Raw genomic sequence first — 25,177 nt, 5'->3', positions numbered from 1 at the left:
CTTTCACTTGAGCTTGAAGAATTTCCTTTAACATTTCTTATAGGGCTGGTCTAGTGGTGATCAATTCCTTCAACTTTTGCTTGTCTGGAAAATTCTTCATCTCTCCTTTCGTTGTGTAAGACAACTTTGCTGGGTAAAGTATTCTTGGGTGGCATTGTTTTTTTCCTTTGGCACTTTGAATATATCATGTCGCTTCCTTTAGGCCTGCAAAGTTTCTGCTGAAAAATCTGCTGATAGTCTTATTGGGGTTCCCTTGTACATAAGAAGTTGTTTTTCTCTTGCTGCTTTTTAAAAAATAAATAAATAAATAAATAAATAAGTTTATTTATTTATTCATTTATTTATTTCTGGCTGTGTTGGGTCTCCGTTGTTGCGCTCAGACTTTCTCTAGTTGTGGTGAGCAGGGACTACTCTTTGTTGTGGTGCGCGGGCTTCTCATTGTGGTGGTTTCTCTTGTTGTGGGGCATGGGCTCTAGGGACATGGGCTTCAGTAATTGTAGCACACGGGCTCAGTAGTTGTGGCACGCAGGCTCTAGAGAGCAGGCTCAGTAGTTGTGGCACACAGGCTTAGTTGCTCTGCGGCATGTGGAATCTTCCTGGACCAGGGCTTGAACCCATGTCCCCTGCATTGGCAGGTGGATTCTTAACCACTGTGCCACCAGGGAAGCCCTCTCTTGCTACTTTTAAAGATTCTCTCCTTGACTTTAACTTTTGCCAATTTAATGATAATATGTCTTGATGTGAGTCTCTTTGTACTCATGTTATTTGGAACTCTCTGGGGTTCTTGGATCTGGATGTCTGTTTCTTTCTCCGGGTTAGGGAAGTTTTCAACCATTATTTCTTTTTAAAAATTAAAAACGATTTTTAAAATTAATTATTTTTTTGGACGTGCTGCACAACATGTGGGGTCTTAGTTCCACGAACAGGGATTGAACCCATGCCCCCTGCAGTGGAAGTGTGGAGTCCTAACCACTGGACCACTGGGGGACTCCCCATTATTTCTTTTTCTTTTTTTTTTTTTTACAACTTTATTGGAGTATAATTGCTTCACAATGGTGTGTTAGTTTCTGCCCCATAACAAAGTGAATCAGTTATACATATACATCTGTTCCCATATCCCTTCCCTTTTGCGTCTCCCTCCCTCCCACCCTCCCTATCCCACTCCTCCAGGGGGTCACAAAGCACAGATCTTATCTCCCTGTCCCATTATTTCTTTGAATAAGCTTTCTGCTACTTTCTCTCTTTATCTTCTCTGTCTAGAACCACTATAATGCAAGCATTGGTCTGCTTGATGGTGTTCCATAAGTCCTTTACACTGTCTTCACTCTTTTCCTCTATTTTTTTTCTCCTTGCTCTTCTGATTGAATGAATTCTGCTGCCCTGTCCTTGAGTTCACAGATTCTTTTTTCTTCTGCTTTATCTAGTCTAATGTTGAACCACCCTACTGAATCTTGCAGTTTAATTATTGTAGTCTTCTGCTCTGTGATTTCTGTTTGGTAGTTTCTAGGTTTTCCATCTTTTTGCTGAAATTTTCACTTTGTTCATGCATTGTTCTCCTGACCTCAGTGAGGATCTTTATGACAAATATTTTGAACTCTTTATCAGGTAATTTAACTCCATTTCATTAAAGTCTGTTTCTGAAGGTTTATCTTGTTCTTTTGTTAGGAACATATTCCTCTGTTCATTTTCCTTGACTCTTTGTGTTAGTTTCTATGCATTAGATAAAATAGCACCTCTTCCAGTCTTGATGGAGTGGTCTTTGTAGGAGGTGAAATTTATTTTCAGCATGGCCTGAGCTTTTGGTTTTCTCTCAAAAGTTTGTGATTGTCCAAGTTGCCTTCTTAGTTCTTAGTGGCTCCCAGTAGCTGAGGGTTTGCCAAGACCAGTCAATGTCCCAGAGTCAGCACTTAGAAGCAGGCTGATTGAAAGCTGGACCCTAAGGCAACAGCTTTCAAACTATGCAAATAAGCCTCTTTCAGGGAAAGACTGGGAGATGGGAGTCTTTTGTTTGCTCCCTCAGCACTGAGTCCAGGTAGGGTAGCCACAGCAAATACTCATGTGCCTGTTAAGAACTACTTTTTTGTTTGCTAAGGTTTTGCGGGTCTCGTGGGTACAAGCCCAGTTGGCTTTTAGAGCTAGGTGTTTTGGGGTACCTTCCTAAGGTGGAATTCTTAAAAGTTGGGATGCTAGATTTTGGGTCCAGAATCTTCACTCCTCAGAGAGAAGCTGGGAGTTGGGAGTTCTCTCCTGGTTGCTTGTCCCTGTGCTAGGAAAATGGTTTATGGTGAGAGTGTGTCTCAGCCTTTCGTACCCATTTCAGTGTGGGTTTTTCCTTGTTCACTCAGTGTGTAGGGGTCACTCAGCTGGTCTTTGGATTTCTTTCAGAGGGAATTGTTCCATGTGTAGTTGTAGATATGGTGTGTTCATGGGAGGAAGTGAGTTCAGGAACTTCCTTTGTCATCATCTTGGACTGGAACCCATAGTGCCATTCTTTTAACTGTTTCATATTATATTATCTTATATATGCTCCAAAACATATGTGTGTGTGTGTGTGTTGTTTACTAATCTCAAGACTGAGCTAACTACATTTCTTATTTTATCATTGATCTATGTAAGGTCCCTCTTGTTTTAAAATTTATTTTCTTTGATCTTTATTCTTCACTCCCATTCTGTATTAGTTTCCTTGGGCTTGCATAATGAAGTACCATGGACTGAGAGTCATATATATATATTTACATTCATATTTATTACTATCAGGAATTGGCTTCAGAGATTATGGAGGCTGAGAAGTCCAAAGATGTGCAGTCCACAAGCTGGAGACCCAAGAAAGCTGATGGTGTAGTTCCAGTCTGAGTCCAAAGGTCTGAGAACCAGGACCAAAGATGGTATAAGTCCAAGTCCAAGGGCAGGAGAAGACCAATAGCTCAGCTCAAGTAAGGCAGAGAGACTGAATTCTCCCTTCTTCTGCTTTTTTTTTTATCCTATTCCGGCCCTCAATGGATTGGATGATACCCATCCTCATGGTGCAGGGAAATCTGCTTTACTCAGTCTACTGAGTCAAATGTTAATCTTTTCCAGAAGCATCCTCACAGACAAAGCCAGAAACAATATTTAACCAGATATTTGGCATCCTGTGGCTCAGTCAAGTTGGCACATAGAATTAACCATCACAGACATCTATTAAGACTCAGCATCATCTGCATCCAGGCAGTGGAAGAGGAAAGAGTGTGGAGAGTGTTCATGGGAGGCTTCTAGTGGTCAGGGCTGAAAGTCGTCCACATCACTTCTCACATTCTATTGGAGAGAACTTACTTACGTTCACTCCTAACTACAGCAGTGGTCAGCAATGTGGTCTAGCTGTGTGCCTATAGGAGGGAAGATAGTGAGTGGTCTCTGCTCCAGTCACTAGCTTACATTCCCACCAACAGTATATGAGGATATTACTTTCCCACACTCTACCAGTGATGGACTTTATCAACCTTCTACATTTTTACCAAACTGATGGTAAAAAATGATGCATTTTAAAGCAATTTATATTTTCCTGATTACTGGCGAGTTGAAAAAAATTTTCATATTTTATTGGCTGCTTACACTTTTCTTCTATGAATTGCCTTTTCATAAGCTTTGTGTCTTAAAATGTTTCTTATTGATTTATAGGAGTTATTATATAGTATGGGTAGCAATTCCTCATTCTCCTTTGCTGATTTGGGCTCATCTTGGCTATACAACTCTGAATCTCAGCCATATCCTCCATATGGCCCCTGGCTTAGGCTGTTGGTCCTGCAGCCCCTGTCATAGAGTCCAGGCTCTGTGCCCCAGGAGGCTCAGTGCTTTTTGGAGCACACGTCTTGAAATTTTAAAGTCTCCTTTCAGTGCTTAAAGGAAGCCAGGTTTACTTCCTTACTCATCAGGAGAGAAAAGAAAAGAAGATCACTCACTCAGAACTCTTCAAATTTCCTGGGTTTCAATGATGAGAGGTTATGAAGGTGATAGGTAGCCACATAACAAGTTAGGTAAACCTGCTCGGAAGGTAGAACTCTCTTCAAGTCATGCAAAATAATTTTGATTATTTTAATATTTGCATATATTTCCCCCCTTTACTATAAATCGATGTCAAAGGTTGAGTTCCCTAGGCAACATCTCTCAGATTGAATTTGTGTGTAAAAAATTCTTGGGAAATGCTTCCAATATCCACGTCTGTAAAAGAATGAAGGAAGCAGACTTGGGCAGAGGGGAGAAGTTGAACCATGATACAGTAACACAAAAGATCTTAGATGGTCCCACAAGGAGCTTTAGAGCTGGGATGGCCCTTCACAGTTGTTTAAAGTTGAGGCAAGAGGCCCTGGTCTTTTTATCACCACATTGACCATTACTGGCTGTAGCCTGCTGGAGGAAGAGGACATGATATTGGTACTGCCCTGGGGGGAGGCATTATCTGGAGAAGGATGAACAGTGAGCCATGAGCAGCCATCCCTCCTGGCAACTGAGGGAATGAGTACTTCCATCCTGAAGGGGGTCTGAGTGGCTCACCCCAGCAATCACTAAAAACCCTTTCCTTGACTCAGATAGCCCTCACTATAGGTGAGCATGTTTTTAAACATTCTGAGCCCAGTATAGCTTGTACTGTAATATCAACATAAACAATTCCCATCTATGAACTGTTTAGTAATGATCATGTGAGAAAAACCCCTCAACCCCAAATCAAATTCTTTAAATGAGGGTTGTCTAGATGTCTGGAGTTGCCAAGTTTATGGTAACAACAATAACATCAATGAAAGCAGTTCCTGCCGCTGACAAAATGCTTTCACCTCTACATCCATCTCATTTGATTTTCTATATAACCCTGGGAAGTGGTGGGAAAAGTAGCTTCAATCCATTTAACAGATGTGGAAACAGGCAAGGCAAAGATAGCGAAATCAATGTCAGCATTTGTTTTTGGTATCATTCCTTTATTGGAATATATGTATACCTGACATACCACATCACTTAGAGGCATTGCTCAGAGGCAATAGTACTCTCTGTTACGAAATAGACTGTGTTTGGTGTCCGATTTCCCTGTACAAATGTTTAATCTACTCAGGGCTCCCAGTAGGGAATATCTCTTATCAGATATCAGAGTATCTTTAGAGTATCACTAAAGTCAAACTACTGGTGATTGGTACCTTCCAAACTACATCGTTAGACTTCAAATCCAAGACTCTTTATATGATTTTCAATTATTTATTTGTGTGATAGGATTAAGGGCTAATGACTGACTAATTCCCAGTAACCCTTTTGGAAACTGGTACAACGGAGGCTGTATCAATCCCCAAGGTCTCTCCTGTTTCTGCCCAACAACCTCTCGATCCATAGTCTCTTCATTGCATTTTTCACCTCCGTGTTTCTCAGGCTGTAGATCAGAGGATTCAACATGGGTGTGATGACAGTGTAAAATACAGCCACCATCTTGTCCTCAGGAAAAGTGGTGGAAGGTCTCAGGTAGATGAAGATGCAGGGGACAAAATATAATATTACCACAGTGATGTGGGAAGCGCATGTGGACAGAGCCTTGTGCCTCCCCTCTGATGAGCGAGACTTGAAGGAAAGCAAGATGACGGTGTAGGGGCCCAAAAGAATGACAAAGGAGCTCAGTGAAATCATGCCACTGTTGGCCACTGCAATGAGCCCCACCACATATGTGTCTGTGCAAACCAGCTTCAGTAAAGTGTGGACGTCACAGAAGTAGTGGTCAATCAGGTTGGGGCTACAGAAAGGGAGTTGTACAGTGAGAAGGTCTGGATAAAAGTATTCACAAAGCCTCCTAACCAACAGAACACCACCAATATGGAGCAGAATTTCCAGTCCATGATGGCCAAATAGCGTAGAGGCTTACAGATGGCCACGTACCTGTCATAGGCCATCACTGTGAGGATAGAGACCTCTGTGCAGCCAAGCAGATGGACAAAAAAGAGCTGGACCATACAACCATCAAAAGAGATTCTCTTGACCTTGGCTTGAAAGTCAATAATCAGCTTGGGGGCTGTAACAGAGGAATAGCAGATGTCAACAAACGATAGGAAGCTAAGGAAGAAGTACATTGGAGAGTTGAGATTTGAGCTCCTTTGAATAGTTATTATAATGAAAAAATTTCCAATCATGAAGATCATATAAAAGAGTAGGAACAAAAAGAAGCATAGTTGCTGTACTTCCTTATTTTGGGAAAGACCCGTGAGGATAAATTCAGTGACATTATTTTCCATGGAATCTGGGCAGGTCACAAGAGAGAAACATTGTGTGATTTTACCTGTTGGAAAAAATATAAAGGACAATTAGATTTGGGCACATGATGCCATAACATTATTGTTATTATTTTTAAACAATTATTTACAAAATTTCTCCCTTGAGGTGTTGGTTTCGGTATAGTCTGTTTCTTAAAATGACCAGAGATTGACTGAGGGATGGAGGAAGAAAGAGGAAAGAAGGAAAATTAATGGACTTTAAATATATTTAGGCATGGAATCTAGGCTCTCCACTTAATAATCAGTTATCTGAATCATTGTTGCTTGAGAATTTAAATTATATCTTCCTTTTAAATTGAGATTCCAAGTGATAACCTCCTCTCTCTCAACTCCAGGATGCTTTTTTCCTATGTTCCAGTTGATACATGGAACCTATCACACAGACATTTGTGATCATAAGTATATGCCTTCAAATGTACAACTTTGAGCCAGACCTGGCATGTAACTAGCCTTTTATGTAGCTCTTTGGCCTCCCAAATTACTATCACCTTGATTGACTTTACCACATATTAGATTATTCTGGGAATTTACTTTTTGTCACTCCTTATATGTTTAAAAGTTGGGGAAAATGCACAGAGGCTTCACAAGAAGGAAATACCATTTGCAAGATGCTCAAGACTTCAGAATCTAGTTGACATTAGTTATTATAGGATATGGGAGGTAACAATGCTCAGGTAGGTTTAGATGTGCCTCTGACAGTGACCAACTGTGAGATAATGGGGCAAGTTACTTATCTTCATTGAGACCCAGTTTCTTTGGTCAATGGGTTGACGCTACGTGAACACCAGGGTCTCCTCCAACTTTAATGTTATATCATGAAATCTGAGATGATATTTTTAATACAAAGAATCACTGTCATTGAATGTAGTTTCTTTCATTATTTCTGTATTCTTTTGAACCAAAAGATATGTGAAGTTTGGGACGATGTGTATCTATTTTTGTACTGCTTCAGTACAAATACTGCTTCCATTAATTTGGCAAGTCATTTAAACTTTTTGAACTCTGGTTTCTTCATCCTTCAAATGGAAATGTGACTGACTACTTCAGAGAATTTTTCAAATACCAAACCTAGCCCAGCATAAGGGAAGCACTCACTGTATTACGCCTTTTGATTTTTCCAACTAGATTCCCAGTTCTTACATTTTAGTGTGAAAAATTTCAAATTAACACGAAATGGAGATAATAAGTGCTCATATATCTGTTATCCAGATTAAAAATGACTAATGTTTTACTATATTTGTTTCATCTCTCTTTTTCATTTCTTTTTGGTTCCAAAGTATTTTAATGCAAATCATGTCATTTCAACTTTTATTGCTTCAGTATTCATGTCTCTAAAAAAATCAAGATTTTTTTTACATAAAGAGAAAGCATGATCATATTAGTAAAATTACCAGTAGTTTCCTGGTATCTATCAATTCCTGGTCTGCTGGAGCCATGTTTTGTTCCCACCTCTCCTTACAGTAATTAGATTAGTGCGTACTCTGTCTGCTGTATGAGATATGGTAGCTCACTGTGGGTACTGAGCACTTGCAGTGTGGATAGTGTGATTAAGAAACTGAAGTTTCAATTTATTTAAATTTAAGTTAAAAAACTAAAGTGATAAAAATATTTTGACATCATAAAAATTTGTATAATTGGGTTAAACAAAATATGATTAAATATTACTAAAATAAATTTCACCTATATCTTTTGATTTTTTTTTTTTTTTTTTTTTTGTGGTACGCAGGCCTCTCACTGTTGTGGCCTCTCCCGTTGCGGAGCACAGGCTCCGGACGCACAGGCTCAGCAGCCATGGCTCACGGGCCCAACCGCTCCGTGGCATGTGGGATCTTCCCAGACCGGGGCACGAACCCGTGTCCCCTGCATCGGCAGGTGGACTCTCAACCACTGCGCCACCAGGGAAGCCCGAGAAATGATTTTGATTGTATTTATTCAATTGAATATTATATAGAAATGAAAAAGAGAGGGTAGTAGGGAGATACACAAGGGCAGTATTCACGTCAAAACACAACCATAAGATAATTGCTATGACTGGAGTAAGCCCTAAGGCCACTGTGATTTTGTATAATAGTATTTCTCTATGTGAAGAAGATGGTATTTGAACCCTGACTTCTCCGCATACCAATTTTGCAGCCTAGGGAATTAGATATTTTGTGTCTTGTTTATTTTTTTGTGAAACTTGTATTTTTAGGAAATAGTAAATTTGCATTCACTAAATTAGTTCTTATTTAGTTAGTAATGAGTTCAAAAATGTTACTAACTATCCCTAACCACCACCCCTCAACCTGGTCCCAACACACTCATAGCCACAGATACTGAAAACAAAGTCTGGCAAATGGTGAAGCAAAATGAATCAAAGTGGGCGGGAGGGGGAGTGGATGCTGAGAGGCTACTTATTATGTTTATGCTTTTTCAATTCAGAGGTGATGGTGTGTTGGCATAAAGCAGAGCTGGCTGTGGTATTGGAGATACGATAAAATGGGACTATTAACGCGAATGTTGACATTTTAAAAATAAATTTTACAATTTAAAAATAATTTTTGATTTACAAAATAAATTGCAAAGATATTTCAGAGGGTTTTCATCACACCTCACTGTAAATAGTTAGTAGGGATGCAAAATGGTGCAGCTGCTACGGAAAACAGTATGGAGGTTCTTTACAAAATTAAAAATTGAATTGTATATAATCCAGTAATCCTGCTTCTGGATATTATCCAAAAGATTTGAAATCAAGATTTCAAAGAGATATTAGCATCCCCATGTTCATTGCAGAACCATTCACTGTAGCCGAGATGGGGAAACAACTGAAATGTCTATGGACAGATGATTGGATTAAAAAAAATGTGGTATATAAAAACAATGGAATATAATTTGGCCTTAAAAAGATGGAAATTGTATAATATGTGGCTACATGGATGAAACTTGAGGACATGATGCTAAGGGAAATAAACCAGTCAGAGAAAGACAAATACTGCATGATTCCACTTATATGATGTATCTAATGTAATCAAATTCATAGAATCAAAGAGTGGAATAATAGCTGCCAGAGTTTAGTAGAGGAGGAAATGGGAAGTTACAAATCAATTGGCACAAAGTTTCAGTTAAGCAAGATGAACACAGATGCACTGTACAAAATTATATCTGTAGTCAACAATACTGTATGGTACACTTAAAAATACCTTATGAGGTTAGATCTCATGTTAAGTGTTCTTACCACAGTAAAATAAAATTAAAGAAAAAGAAATAAGAGCACATTATGATCACCAAATTTTAAATTTTATTTTGATCCCATCAGTTTTTTTTTTCCCATTAATACCCTCTTTTCTTTCTGAGATGCAATCCAGAGTACCACATTGGATTTAGGTCTCATCTCCTCAATATCTCCTGGTCTGTAACAGTTTTTCATCCTTTTTTTTTTTTTTTTTTTTGCGGTATGCGGGCCTCTCACTGTTGTGGCCTCTCCCGTTGCGGAGCACAGGCTCCGGACGCGCAGGCTCAACGGCCATGGCTCACGGGCCCAGTCGCTCCGCGGCATGTGGGATTTCCCCGGACTGGGGCACGAACCCGTGTCCCCTGCATCAGCAGGTGGACTCTCAACCACTGCGCCACCAGGGAAACCCCATCATTTTCTTGTTTTTCTTGACTTTGACAGTTCTAAGGAGTACCAGTGCAGTATCCTGTAGAATGTTTCCAAATATGGGTTTACCTAATGATTCTCTCATATCAAGCTGAGATTATAGGTTTTTGGGAAAGAATATCACAGGTGTGAAGCTTTTCTCATCACATCATATCAGGGGTAAATGATATCCACATTATACCACTGAAGGTGTCACTTTTATCCTTTGCTTAAGGCAGTGCTGGCCAAGTTTCTCTACTCTAAGCCTGAATGCTGGATTTGAAATGCAATGGAGTTAATAACAATTACTTCTAGATTGTTCTTTTTTTTTCTTATTTCCAGTTCTACATTTCATGTTTACTTCAGTGAATATGTATTATTTCACTAATTCAATATCAAAAAGTAATTAATGGAACAGATGTAGTGGTTTAATTATCTTTAATGAGTTAGAAGAAAATTCATCCACCACAATGACATAAGAGACAGTGTTTCGACTAATTACATGGTTTGTGGTCCACTGAGTAATACTCCAATTATAATTCTCTGTACTTTATAACTTCATTGTCATGGAGGGAAATACAAGAGCCAGAGTTTGGCAGAATTTAGACAGTGAATTCAACTTTTAGTTTTCTCTTTGTATTCTTTAATATTTCTTATGTCCTGGAAATAAAATGCCATTTTATTGGCATACTCATTGAAATATACTACCACTTTCGTTACAATCCTAAAGCCTGTTGATATCTTAAAGAATGTTTGACTACTGAGAAGAAATATACATGAGGTTCATTAATCATAGAAAGAAATCCTCAGTAAATTCATCAAGAACTTCTGGTTTCAGGTCAATTCATGTCTCTTTTGGTATCCTTCAATTTACATGGAAAAGATGGAGCTCCAGCTCATATAGATTATTCTAAAAACTATAGATGGCCCCCTTCTATGATCAGAGGCATTTTAATTTTCACTAACAGGGCATGAAGTGTTTCTAATAATTAAATTTTTTATTACAGAAACTGGCAGCAGTGAGCAATCGGGAAGTTGCAAAAGATTCATAGCATATTTGTTGATACTGAAATTCCATGTTTGTGCTGGCTGGGCAGTGGGAGTGCCTTCTTTGTGCCAGCGCCTAAGCAGTACTTGGCTATGCAGACTGCCATCCTGGTTCTAGTACTGCCTCCATTACCTACCAGCTGTGTGACTTTGGACAAGTTACTTAACTTCTCTGTGCCTGTTTCCTCACCTATAAAAAGGGGATAAGAGTATCAGTTTTTTTGTTTTGGGGTTTTTTGTTTGTTTGTTTTTTATTTGCGGTACGCGGGCCTCTCACTGCTGTGGCCTCTCCCGTTGCGGAGCACAGGCTCCGGATGCGCAGGCTCAGCGGCCATGGCTCACGGGCCCAGCCGCTCCGCGGCACGTGGGATCCTCCTGGACCGGGGCACGAACCCGCGCCCCCCGTATCGGCAGGCGGACTGTCAACCACTGCGCCATCAGGGAAGCCCTGATTCAAATCTTTTAATCAACAGGCTTTTAATTAATATACCTATGGCAGCAGAACATTTTATTGATTGTTGATTATTGATTGTTGCATACATTAACATTTAGTGAAATAGCTGTAAACAACATGTAAACCAAACTGGAAAAGAAATTATTTGACTGTCTTTTGTAATGTTTTGTAAATTATTTTTAAATGCTTTACCATATACAGTATAATTTTATATGTGTGTTTCCAAAGTAAAACTGATTCCCAGCTCATCAGATATGAGTGGGTCTAAGACGAGTCCCTAGAATTGTAATCGGGAAACTCATACTCCAGAGATTGCTTTAACAAATGTTTCAGTTTACTGTAGCTTGTAATGAATCCTTTGCTAATCATTGTATAATAAATGGTGGAAGTTAAATTTTATTCATGAAACATATAGCCTGCTGACTAGCAAACAAAATTAACTAAAGTATTGTTCTGCTTTCCCTAAATTAATATCCCTATTTTATTCCAAAAGTTTTTTTTTTGTGTGTGTGTGTAATCAAGGCAGTGGGATATTAGAATAAGAGGGTCCCAAAATGGACTCAAGGAACTCTGGCCATTTAAATTTCAAAAAGCATGCCATTATAATTCAATAGAGAAATGATAATTTTCAACAAACAATGTTGAGATAACTGGCTAGCCATATGGATAAATGAGTCTTTACTTTTAGTTCATAACATATACAACCATTACCATGAATGAAATGAAATGGATCATAGATGTAAACATAAAAATTAAAACTAAAAAATTTTAGCATAAAATAGAAAAAATATCTTTCAAAACTTATTAATAAACTTATCATTAATAAAATGAAAATATAAGCCACAGAATGTGAGTAAATATTTGAAATATATATGTTTGATAAAGGATTTGTGTGCAGAATATATAGAGAACTCTTCATACTCAAAACAAGAAGAAAAATAACCTAGTTAAAGAGTTGGTGAAATATTTGAGCAGACATTTGACAAAACAAAATATACAAATCGTCTGTAAACACATGAAAAGATACTAAGCATAATTAGTCATCAATGAAATTCTCATTAAAACTAAAACTAAAATCACGATGAGATACTTCTGCACTCCCATTAGCATAGCTAAAATGAACGAGTTTCAAATATTGGTGAAGATGTGGAGCAAGTTGAATGTTTATGCATTTCAGAGGAGAGTGAAAGGTTAAATGACTTTGAAAACAGTCTAGCACTATCTTATGAAGTTATGCAAACACTTCTTCCCATACAAGGCCCAAACTACTATGCTGCAGAAACTGATATAAAAATGTGTATGCGTTTAACCCTCTAAGTTGGTTGTGCAGCAAAGAAAATTAATATACAAGAAGTTTGCTAGATTTAGGTGATTTGGGTGCAGAAATTGGCTCCAGAGTTGGTCCAGGTGTCAGTGATGGGGAGAAGATGCACTGTAGAACTCAAGCCTGTCCCATTGAAAGAATAACCATGTAGACCCGTGGGATTCTGGATCAAGGCCATGCTATGTACAACAAATAATTCTATGCCTGGTGAGAAACTGCCTCTTTTGTGCTATGGCTTCCTTAAAGTCTGGTAAGGGTTAGTCAGGTTGTCATGGGCCTAGGGAAAGCACAAGTGGATCTAACTGGGTGGTATTTTGGTTTAGCGGAACCAGTGGATTGGTTGATACCCAGTGGTTTTAGAGACTTAAACACGTTTCCAAAATGCATTTGTCACTTTTAAGAGATTATATTATTTAACTGTATTAATATAAGCTTGGAAGTGTGGATTGGCCATATTTAGAAGAAAACACAATTTAGTTTCAATAAAGTACATCACTGTTTCTGAAAATAATAATACTTATGTTAAGCAATAAAACCAGAATCCAAGTTATGTTGTTTATACACCTCAAAACACATGCACTTTATACACAGAAAAGTACAAAAAAATCACACAGTAAATGTAATAGCAGTTATCTCTGAATAGTTGCATTTTAGCTGATTTATCTTTCACTTTGGGTTTTACTGTAGTCACCATATTTTTTAATTCAGTTCATATATTTTTCTGTAATTAATTTTTAAAAAGAAATTCATGGGGTAGGCTAGATGAGGCGCTGTCTCCAGTGATTTAGAAGAAACTACCTTCTTGTAAATTGCCACATAGAAAAACATTCAAGCTAATTTCTGAGTTCATGACATAAAAAGAAATAGTTCAGTAAATATTCTCTGTGGTCTAAATCCCCAAGGCCATGGACGCATACATAAGCCCTACATTTTGTTCATTGGAATCAGATTCCACTTCCAAAGCTCTCTCTCTCTCTCTTTCTCCCACCCTTCATTTCTCCCAGTTTTTCCACCCAAACTCTTGGAGAACTTGGTTGTGCAAGACAGAACCATCTCTTTCCCAGGATACATCATGCAATTCTTCCTGGCTTGTATAGTTGCAGTGCAGAAACATTCATTTGGCAGTGATGGCCTATGAGTGATTTGTGGCAGTTTGTAAGCCTCTGCTCTACACAGCGGTCATGTCCCTAGAGCTCTGTGCATCATTGGTGGCTGGGTCCTACACGTGGGGTGTAGTCTCTTCCTTGACACTCACCTATTTTCTACTGGCATTATCCTTCTATGGGTATAACATCACAAATAATTTTGTCTGTGAGCACTCTGTCATTGTCTTCGTCTCCTGTTTGGATCCCTACATCAGCCAAGCGCTTTGTTTTGTCAAACAAAGTAATTATCCTCACTACTTATATGTCCATTTTTGTCACTATCATAAAAATGCCTTCTGCTGGTGGGCGCCAAAAAGCCTTCTCCACGTGTGCTTCCATTCTGACTGCCCTCACCATTCTCCATGGGACTGTCCTTTTCCTTTATTGTGTACCCAGCACCAAAAACTCATGGCTCATAGTCGCAGTAAGTTCTGTATTTTATACAGTGGTGAATCCCATGCTGAACCCTTTGATCTACAGCCTCAGGAACAAAGATGTGAAAGAGAGTGTCAGGAAATTAATGAATCGCTGAATACAATTTTGTTGAAGATTTGTGTCACCAAAAGAAATTTGATCTATTACATAGTGTTGTTCAATGCTTCTAGTAGAGATGATGATTCAAATTATGTAGTCAACTCACTAGGTTTTTCAATTTAGAGTCATAAACCAGTTATCTGATCTTTTGGTTTCTATTCAATGTCTAATAAAATAGCTGTAAAGCAAATGTGAAATAATTTGTGTTGGGTGAATGGTGTCCCCCAAATATCCACATCCACCCAGAAGCTCAGAAACCTTATTTGGAAATAGGATCTCTGCAGATGTAATTAAGGTAAGAATCAAAATGAGATTAAAGTGAACCCTAAATCCAATGAGTGTGTCCTTATAAGAGACAGAAAAGGACACCCAGAGACACACAGGGAAGATTGTCGTTTTACTGCTGCCCACCAGAGGGCTCCAGGAGCCACCAGAATCTGGACGACGTGAGGAAGGATTCTCCCCTAGCATCTTCAGAGGGAGCATGGCCTTCCTGCACCTCGATTTCAGGCTTCTCGGTCTGGAGAACTGCGAGGAAATAAATCTCCATTGTTTTAAACAACTAAGTCTGTGGTAATTTACTGCAGCAACACTAGGAGTCTTATTTAACAGTAAATACCAGCATAAAATCTTGACTCATACATTGGTATAATAATAAATCATTTTTTAAAACATTATTCCATTTCATTTAAGCAATAGGAATATCAGGGCTATAGAGGAATTCTGAAAAGCTGTAGCTAACTCAGAATGTGGATATGAAAGAATTAGCAATGAGAGCCTGGAGGCATTGTCTCTAAAATCAGGCCAAGTTCTTTGCTCCTTTCTGCTTAAGGGCCTCCTGTACTTCTATTATAATACAGGAAGTGATATTAAACATGATGGCTGAATTTTAAGTAAAAGTGTTGATTTTATATCAAAGGATTAACAAGGGACCCAGACCAAAAATGAAAAATTGTTACTAGTCTCACATGTCTCACAGTCTGATGTGTTAAACTTGATATTGTAAATTCTATTTACTAATGCAGTGGATGTCATAAAACATTTCAAAAATAGTTTGTATACAGACTCACAGACATAGAGGACAGACTTGTGGTTGCCAAGTTGGAGGAGGAGAGGGGGAGGGTTGGGCTGGGAGTTTGGGGTTAGTAGAAGCAAAGTATTACATACAGGATGGACAAACAACAAGGTCCTACTGTAGAGCACAGGAAACTATATTCAATATCCTGTAATAAATCATAATGGAAAAGAATATGAAAAAGAATATATACATGTATAACTGAATCACTTTGCTGTGCACCAGACACTAACACAACATTATAAATCAACTATACGTCAATAAAAAAATAGTTTGTATAAATATTGTTTTGTTTTTAAAGTTTAATTTTTAGTTAATTACACATTTACCTGCATGGTATAGAGTCATCTGCCAGACAAATATGGTATTGCTGCAATTGTTTTAGATTGAAATGTATCCTAAAGTGATTATTCATTTTCTGGTCTTTGCCCAGTGAGTGATTGAGTTAGAAAAAAATTCAAAATATTATCTCCGTTTATCTCTCGCTGATCATGGTTTGTAGCACATAAGATTCCCCAGGATATGCACTATGCAGATGTGCAATATTGTTCCTCTATATCACCTTAGTGATTAAATAATATTCACATGTTCAGAATAAGTGTGTTGGTCTCAAATAAAACATTTAACTTCACCTTATATGATAAAGGTACACCACCAAAACTGGATAGGTAGGGTAGGTGTGGGTAGGTAGGCAACTATGAAACATAAAGAAGCCAAACATTTTACTTTTAATTTTCCTTAGTTATAAACCAGGGGTCCCACATGGCTAACAATATTCTGGCCAGTTACTAATATACTCTATTGTGCATTTTCCAAATAATTCTTCTCAAGGACTGTTCTTCACTCTGGGTAATGAAATGAAAATTGTCAGTTTTAATTCCATCAGGGAGGATTTAATATTTCTGTGTTTGTGTGTGTGCACGTGTGTGTGCACGTGTGTGTAATATCTTGTTATTGGGATGCAACACACATATACAGGCCCTTTTCCAACACACTTATGACAAAGTAAGTATTATCAATCATTACCCTTCAGAATGAATCATTTTATTGCATACTTCGTGGTACATTCACTTGTATATGGAGAAAAGATGAATTCTCTCTGGACTTGAATTTGTGAATAAAAGAGGGAAAAAGTGATAAATGACAACATAGAAAAAGGCAGGGGAAAACGCCTGAGTATGTTCTTGTATTTTTATTTTGCCAAATCACCAAAATTTCCATCAAACCAAAAGTAATCAAAACCAGTGATTTTCATACTTTATTACTCATACAAATCGTCTGGGGGTGCTGTATTGTATGGTCAGGCCACTCAAGATGGCTGTTCTCTTGCTCTCTGTCCATCCCCTGCCCAACCAGTGCCCGCTTCCCCTACATGCTATGCACATGACTGGCCTTCCTACTTACTTGTCTCAGGCCCCAGCTAGTGACTGTTCTTATCAAAGGGGTGGTGAGGGACATGACCCTCTGCTAGTTTTCTTGGTAACTAATGAGCCAACCTGACGTAATTCCCCCTATAACTGGCAATCTTCCCTTTCCCCCTGGGAGCAAAGACCACCATGTCCTGCCCCCAGCCACTGCACACCGTGGGGTGTTGCTCCAGGACCTTGCTTCAGACATTAAGATCCCCCATTCATTAAACCACTTATGTCTCTGTTGCTGACTCTGTGCTCTTCCTTCAGTCTTAGAGCTGGACAAGTGCAGGCCTCGTAGGCGTGCAGGGTGCAGCCCAACATGTACAATGCAGATATTGGTGCAGTGGCCTGTGGTAGGGCCCAAGAGTCTGCATTTCTAATAGACTTCCAAGTAATGCTGGTGTTACTGGCCATTGGACCAGACTCTGAGTAGCAAGAATCTAAACAAACATTTTTATTTTGGATAAAATTCAGCCAGCGTAGACTTATCTCCAGTTGTGTACCAAGTCATCAGAGGCCCCTTAAAATGAACTCCTTATTTCTCCTATCTTCCATTGGCAACAATCTGAATAAGAATTAAACTAATTTTAATTCTGATTTAAATAAAACAATTTTAATTATTAAATTTTGATACTTTCACAAACTTTATAACAAGCATACTTTTAAAATATGAAACATTTAAATTAGAGAAATAACATTTTCATAATATTTGTGGTCTTAGTATACTCTCTATTAATTTCTTTAATGGTGTAAATCTCTGCAAAGTTTCTACAAGAGTGAGTCAGGTGAAGAGTTGTATGTTGGGAAGTCAGAAAGAAGAGAAACATAATCAAGCAGGGCTTTGTAGTATGTGTATATATATATATATTTTTTGCAGTACGTGGGCCGCTCACTGTTGTGGCCTCTCCCGTTGCAGAGCACAGGCTCCGGACGCGCAGGCCCAGCGGCCACGGCTCACGGGCCCAGCTGCTCCGCGGCATTTGGGACCTTCCCGGACCGGGGCACGAACCCGTGTCCCCTGCATCGGCAGGCGGACTCTCAACCACTGTGCCACCAGGGAAGCCCCAGGGTCTGTTTTTATACCATGCTGATCTCCATGCTAAACTCACTGACATGTAGCTTGAAATACAAAAACATGAAAGGTCCTGTGATGAAGTTAATAGGCTCCAGGATATATTAGTGCTCAGTCCAATATTAGTAAATATATTCCTATGAAATTAGGAACCAAGTCATAATGACAAATATTCAACTACTTCTTTACACTAGCAAAAAAAAGCCATTCAACGTGAACAGGGAAATGGTTTCAACTAGTCTTAGCATTTGAGTGGTATGGTTGTAGAATAAGTCTAGTCACTAAAAGCAAATTTACTAAAATGTTAAAATAGCACTAAATTATATAATGTAATGTAAATTATATATATATATATATATATATATATATATATATATATAAAATTGTGCATCTAAAGCAGTGATTATTTTCACTTTTTAGTCTAAATACTTTTTATCCTCTTAAGAACGAGCTTTCCTCGTCAACTCCATTTAATGTGGCTCTCTTCCAAGGAGCCAGAGAATAAGGAGACTAAAAAGAAATGTGAATAGATTTATCACAACTTTAAATTTTATTACTAAAATTTACTACACTCTTGGAAGAGATTGATATATTAGGACAATCAAGGTATAGAAATTGTTGGGAATTGTAGTTCAGAGAACACAGGCCGCATTTATGGCTTCAAGTCACCATGTTAAAATCTTTTGTCTAAGGACACATATTCCTCACATGTCATAAAATTTCTTTGGTGAAAGAAGCTTTTGTAAATTATAATTGTTACTACGTTCTTATGAGCAATAGTGCTTAGTTTTCACCAGTATATATTTTTTTTTTTTTGCGGTACGCAGGCCTCTCACCACTGTGGCCTCTCCCGTTGCGGAGCACAGGCTCCGGACGTGCAGGCCCAGCGGCCATGGCTCACGGGCCCAGCCTCTCCGCGGCATGTGGGATCCTCCCGGACCGGGGTACTAACCTGTGTCCCCTGCATCGGCAGGCGGACTCTCAACTACCGTGCCACCAGGGAAGCCCTCACCAGTATTTTTTAGAGGGACATTATGTCTAAAGTATTACTATTGTTAAGGAGACAATGTGTAAAATGCCCTTGTGAAGAAGCAATCTCCAACATATAACAACGCTCATCCAAAATGAATCCATACAGAAATGTACATGTTTCCTTTCTCATTAAATATATATTTATAATGATATATCTACTGAAGCCACTGTTTTAGCATAACAGAGAATCTAAGTCTTCAGCAAATAGTTCAGCAAGTTATATATTGGATCACCCACATATTTGGTGGCCAGAGGTCAGTAAATGCTACTATTCAGAAAACTGATATAATTGAAAAGTACAAAAAAGCAAGATACGTGAGAATAATTTCTTGCTCTTTACTTCAAGAAATAAATGGAGCCCTAGGTAGCAATCATGGGTTAGTCAAGTAATTATATGTAAAGTCACATGACTTTTGTCTTTGGTTGTGATGCAAGGCTCCCGGGACCTTAGTTCCCTGACCATGGATTGAACCCGGGCCCCTGCAGTGAAAGTGCCAGGTGCTAACCACTGGACTGCGAGGGAATTCCCACATGACTCTTTTTATATACTATGTAATAAATTTCTTTCCAGTCAGGCTCAATTATTGTACCTGGAAATGGATAGCATATAAATAATTATATCTCCAAAAAGTGATTTCTATAGGCTGTCTCATTGTGAATTAACAGATTTGGAAGACAAGGGGTAGAGAACTAAAAAGAGAAAATGCAAAGGTCTCAAGGAATTTTGTAAAAGTATGAAGGAACTCATAAACCTATACTTGTTCATTGGCCCTGAATTTAAAATGGTAAAAAGGCTAATTAACATTTTATTTGAATATTAATGAAAATTTAGCTGTGTTCCATATTCACGGTTTAGGTGAGTGAATGTTTGACTAGCACATTTAAGAAAAAAACTCAACATATACATTAATAAAAGGAAATAATTCCAGTGCATAAACACGTAGGTTTTCTTCCCTAGGTAGTTGACATGTGGAATGTCCCTTTCCTCAAAAATAGCAGTACTACGATTATCTCCATAAATTTGAATATAAAATACAGCAGATGTAGTGATTTGATTAGGGATTATACCTAAATACCACCAACACCTCCATTTTTGGTACTTTAAGCTTTTCCAAATGACTTTCCATGCTAGGTGGATAAGTGAGCCTTGTAATAATCCTGGGAGTTAATAGGAAACAGTATGTTCTTACCATCTTAGTTTGGTAAAGAGAAGATTAAAAATCAGTGACCCGAACTCCTGGGGCGGCACTGTTCCCATGATTGTATGACACCTGCTTTACTAATTTTCAGAAGCAAAAACTACCACCACTGATGCCTCCATCATAATCATCATCTTTGTCATCAGTATATCATCATCATCTTGGTCTCCATTACTGACTGTGTATAAAATTCTTATATAAAACATTAAATGAGAAGGGATATATACATATATAGTTCGTGAATAAAATAAACAAATAAATGTATTACCTCATGTTAGATGGTAGAGGATACAAATGGGTTAAAAAAGTAAAATATAACTCCCTATAGAACAGGAGCTACCATTGTCTTATACATATGAGTACAATTATAACTAAAACTACAGAATGGCATAATTGTCCAAAGAACTTCAGCAGAAGTTCTCAGAGACAGATGTACCAAGTATCTTAATGTGAGTTGCTCATTTGAGAATGAAATTGGGAGGATGGTCATTAATGATTCTACTGATAGATGCTTACTTTCCTTGATAACATCAGTTCAATGGTTTAAAATTTTCAAACCCTGTACAAAGGGGTTAAAGATATGGAAGATTAGGCAAGGTACACTAATGCAATGCAACTGTGTAAGTTGGGTAATTCTAAAAATAACCTAACACTTTTCTACATTTTAAAATTAATAGATATTTCATTTTAAATATATAAATTGGCATACGATTAGCTGTTTGGAGGGCAGTGGTGAAAAAGATGAAATAATTCAAGGTAAATTACTCTGGGGCCAAAACTGCAAAGTTGAACATAGAAACATATGCAAAGTAAATGGGTTGAGACAAGTAGGAAGATTCTGGTATAACATGCATTTATAAAGAAAACTAAATGCATGAAAGTTTGTCTCTTGGTATTATGATTGGAATAATTTCACATGAGTGTATAGTGGGTAAATAAATATGCTCCCAAAGTTATTGGTTCCCTGAAATCTCTAGATTTTGCCGGGATTCTGGGTAGGGCATGGCAATATTCCTTTGTCCTTTTGCTCGTTCCATCCCTCCTTCAAACATTCATTATTTAACTGCTATGAGCCACCTTCCTTGCTATAGAATCAAAGATTGCCAAAAATACAAGTGTGGAGATATAAACAATTATTTAGGTAACTAATCTGGCATATTTTTCAGTATATTCAAACCAAAAATCTTAACAGATGGAATTTTTTTATGAAACATGTGATGCACATTAGTCTTTTATTCATAAGACAGGATTATTCTTTAGGCATAACGTATAGAAGATACTGTGACTCATACGTATTTAAGCACAGTAAATTGCGGGTAAGCATTAAAAAAGTATCAAAAAGTACAGTATAAACTAGAAGTGGTTAACTTCTTGACGGGGGAATGCAGAGATTTAAAAAGTTTCTCTGATAACTGGCAAACAGTTAAAACAATTATAAATAAACTCCTCATACTACTTTTTTTGCGGTACACGGGCCTCTCACTGTTGTGGCCTCTCCCGTTGCGGAGCACAGGCTCCGGATGCGCAGGCTCGGCGGCCATGGCTCACGGGCCCAGCGGCTCCGCGGCATGTGGGATCTTCTGGGACTGGGGCACGAACCCGTGTCCCCTGCATCGTCAGGCGGACTCTCAACCACTGCGCCACCAGGGAAGCCCCCCCTCATACTACTTTTTAAGTAATAATTTTCTCAGTGCAGCAATCACACCCTTGTTCCGAAGACTGTATATCATGGGATTGAACATGGGAAGCGCTATGGTGTAGAACAGAGAGAGCAGTTTGTCAGTTCCTGCAGAATGACTGGATTTGGGCCTTAAGTACGTAATGGTAGCAGATCCAAAGAATAAAAGCACAACCAGCAGGTGAGAAGAACATGTGGAGAAGGCTTTGGCTCTTCCTCTGGCTGTTGGCAACCTCAGAATAGTGCAAATGATTTTGCTGTAGGAGGCAAGTATCAACATAAAAGGGCCGGCAACAAACAACAGAGCTACTACATAGACTGACAGCTCATGCACAGAAGTGTCTCCACAAGCCAGCTTCCGAATGGGGGGTATGTCACAGAAGAAGTGGTTAATTTGGTTAGAATTACAGAAATGCAGAGAGAAAATCTGATGTTTGCCCTATCTGCACTGGGATTCCACTGATCCAGGAGCCAACAGCCAGCTGGATACACATCTTTTGGTTCATGACTAGGGGATAGTGCAGAGGCTTACAAATGGCCACAGAGTGGTCGTAGGCCATCACGGCCAGGAGGAAACCTTCAGTGGTTTCCAGCATAAGGAAGAAAGACATTTGGGTGGCACAGTCCAGCATAGAAATGCTTCTATCCTGAGTCCAAAGGTTCACCAGAATCCTAAGGAGAGTGACAGACACGTAACACATTTCCAAGGAGGAAAAATTTGCCAGGAAAAAATACATGGTTTTCTGTAGTGCAAGGTCAAGCCTAGTTATTACTATTATGAGGCTATTTCTGGTTAAGATAATGATGGAGAACACCCCAAAGAGTAATCCTTGGGGGTTTGGAAGGTCAGAAAATGCCAGAAGTACAAATTGCATCACTGTGGAAACCTTGTCTTCTGCTTTCATTTCTTCATATTGCATCTGTGGGAATGATTCATTCAGAGGTGCCATTATTTCACTTTCATTGGCTCTTGTTTTCTTGTGTATAAACAGGATGATATGCCTTCTGATTTTCATTTCCCTATAAAAACCAAACCTATAATGCCAGGTGCTCTAAAAGTACAGTGAAGTATATTTTTCTTTATTATTAAATCTATCTATAAGAAAAAACATCCCTGCAGTCTGTTTATTCTGCTATGTATTTGGTTCTGAAGACATGTGATTATAATTTTGCTCTTCATCTGAACACTCAAAATGCAAAATCTGAATTTATGTTCAACTGTGACAACAATTTCATGTTTTCAACTGACGTGCTATTCTCCTCACCTCTCAATTCTGTTTTTCATTATTCTCAATTCAAAATTAATTCTATTGTCCTTGTAAATATTTTGTAAGCCATCTGAAATAGTTTTGGAGACAAATACAGTTAATTTTCAAATACGATGGTTTTCTTGTGGTATTTCCAAAGTCTTGTTTGACTTGACATTCTGCACATTTAGGCTTTTTTCTTACAAATAAAATTGATGAGCTGACTACTCAGCATTATGGGATGTTATTTAATTTTTAAAACTGTGTATTTCACAGTTTCTAAAATCAGCAGTCATAATTTTTATTCAGATTTTTCAGCTTGGAGAAAAGGAACTTTTAGTTGATCTTTTAGTTCCTGTCCAGGAACACACGAGAGGTACGAGGCAGGTATATCTAGCACTTATGTTGAAGCAAGCAATTTTAACTAGAATGTACACCCCTCACACACTTATTGTATGAAAGAGACATCAGCCATAAGTCATCTCTGAGATCTTCCTAAATTACCCACGTCTTCAATATTTGCTGTTGTTCTGCTGACCCCATCTAATTCAATCATTCTTTTCTTTGCATACATGTGTGTTCATTCATGCATGTGAATGTTTTGGGTTGAGGTTGTCCATCTTTGTAAAGTACTTTTTTTCTTTGCTATAGCTAGATTTTAAGGTTCTTTTGATATTCTATACATTTTTCTATGCAATACATAGTATATTTTTTCCACAGAAGTGATTACTAACTTCTTTTTTTTTTTTTTTTTTGCGGTACACGGGCCTCTCACTGTTGTGGCCTCTCCCACTGCGGAGCACAGGCTCCGGATGCGCAGGCTCAGCGGCCATGGCTCACGGGCCCAGCTGCTCCGTGGCATGTGGGACCTTCCCGGACCAGGGTACGAACCCGTGTCCCCTGAATTGGCAGGCGGACTCTCAACCACTGCGCCACCAGGGAAGCTCGATTACTAACTTCTTGAATAAATTAAAAGGAGTCAACTTGACTGCTTCTTTGCAATAGACTCCAAGGGTGTAAGCAAGGGTTCCTACCCAAAAGTCAGAGCAAACTCTCTCCCTCCTAGTATAGTTCAAGCATGCCTTCTGTGGCATGTGTGTGGAGGAGTGTGTTAGAAATTATATTCTTGTCACTCACTCTTGCAGAAGTAGCAGATTACTTCATTATTTTCAGTTCGTGGTACATAACTTTCATTTCATGTGTTAACGGATTTGAGAGTCCACAGAGAGTAAGTCACTGCAAAGAAGAGACACGCCTATAGCCATATTCTAAGGGTGTTAAGTGAGGACAAGGGTCAACATTTCAGCTACAAAGGTGCAGACAGACACACATGGGACTGAAGCAACAATCTATCCAAAACCTGGTCATCCTGAGGAATTCTCTGAGTAAGAAAAAAAACATTAAATCATAATTTCTTTTCCTGTCCACAATATTCTAGATTATATTTTAAGGTACAAAGGTGTTTAAACGTACCTTATTATTGTATAATTCTCCCAAGGAAAATGTGATTTTAAGAAATGCAAAAATGCTTTAACTGAGTCTTTAAAATGGTCAGAAACTAGTGGCTAATAGGAGACATTACTAAGATATGATTTCATGTGTATAAGACTACATACACAACAGTGCCTATTTTTTTTCACTACCTTATCCTTACACCTTTAGCTATGTTTTATTCACCTATTTAATTCAATGTAGAGTGTAGTAGTTGGACACTGATTAAAATTGTTTGTTGAATGACTCATCAATCTTTTTAGACTAGTAAGCATAATGCACTTACCTTTGATGAGTTAACCATTGCCTTCAGAAACTGCCAACAGCTTTATTCTTTTTAGTGTATCTTCTCTTTATGTAAGCTCTTCTCTCATTTTCTGATCCTCTCTCTAAATTATTCCTTACTGTTCAAGTAGGGTAGTACATTTGAAAAGAATACTGAAACTCAGGTACAAAAATAGCCAGAAAAAGTTGAACAACAGAAGTTGCAACCAAAAATATAGTGTTCTACATTTACTGAAAAAAAATTTTTTTTTTTGGTACGCGGGCCTCTCACTGTTGTGGCCTCTCCCG

The 25,177-nt window shown here is 38.4% G+C and overlaps 2 protein-coding genes and 1 pseudogene across 3 annotated transcripts; 1 reads left to right on the top strand and 2 right to left on the bottom strand.

Moving 5' to 3' along the window:
- Positions 1-5,301: 5,301 nt before the first annotated feature.
- LOC309807945 (olfactory receptor 4S2-like) lies at positions 5,302-6,239 on the bottom strand (the record flags this gene model as incomplete). Its single annotated transcript, XM_082627968.1, is given in 2 exon segments — positions 5,302-5,756; positions 5,759-6,239. Coding segments are annotated over 2 exon segments (936 nt in total).
- A 6,237-nt stretch (positions 6,240-12,476) lies between these two features.
- On the top strand, positions 12,477-14,396 carry LOC309807944 (olfactory receptor 5D13-like; the record flags this gene model as incomplete). The annotated part of the gene is given in 5 exon segments (XM_082627967.1): positions 12,477-12,585; positions 13,724-13,823; positions 13,825-13,858; positions 13,862-14,083; positions 14,085-14,396. Coding segments are annotated over 5 exon segments (777 nt in total).
- Positions 14,397-21,668: 7,272 nt separating this feature from the next.
- Positions 21,669-22,786, bottom strand: LOC309807526 (olfactory receptor 10AG1-like; annotated as a pseudogene). The gene has a single exon. The product of its transcript is annotated as an olfactory receptor 10AG1-like (transcript).
- Positions 22,787-25,177: the final 2,391 nt, after the last annotated feature.

The sequence above is a fragment of the Mesoplodon mirus genome, assembly GCF_964341445.2.
Source record: "Mesoplodon mirus genome assembly, chromosome: 7".
NCBI classification, from domain to species: Eukaryota; Metazoa; Chordata; class Mammalia; order Artiodactyla; family Ziphiidae; genus Mesoplodon; species Mesoplodon mirus.
This window is presented reverse-complemented; position numbering and strand designations above follow the sequence as displayed.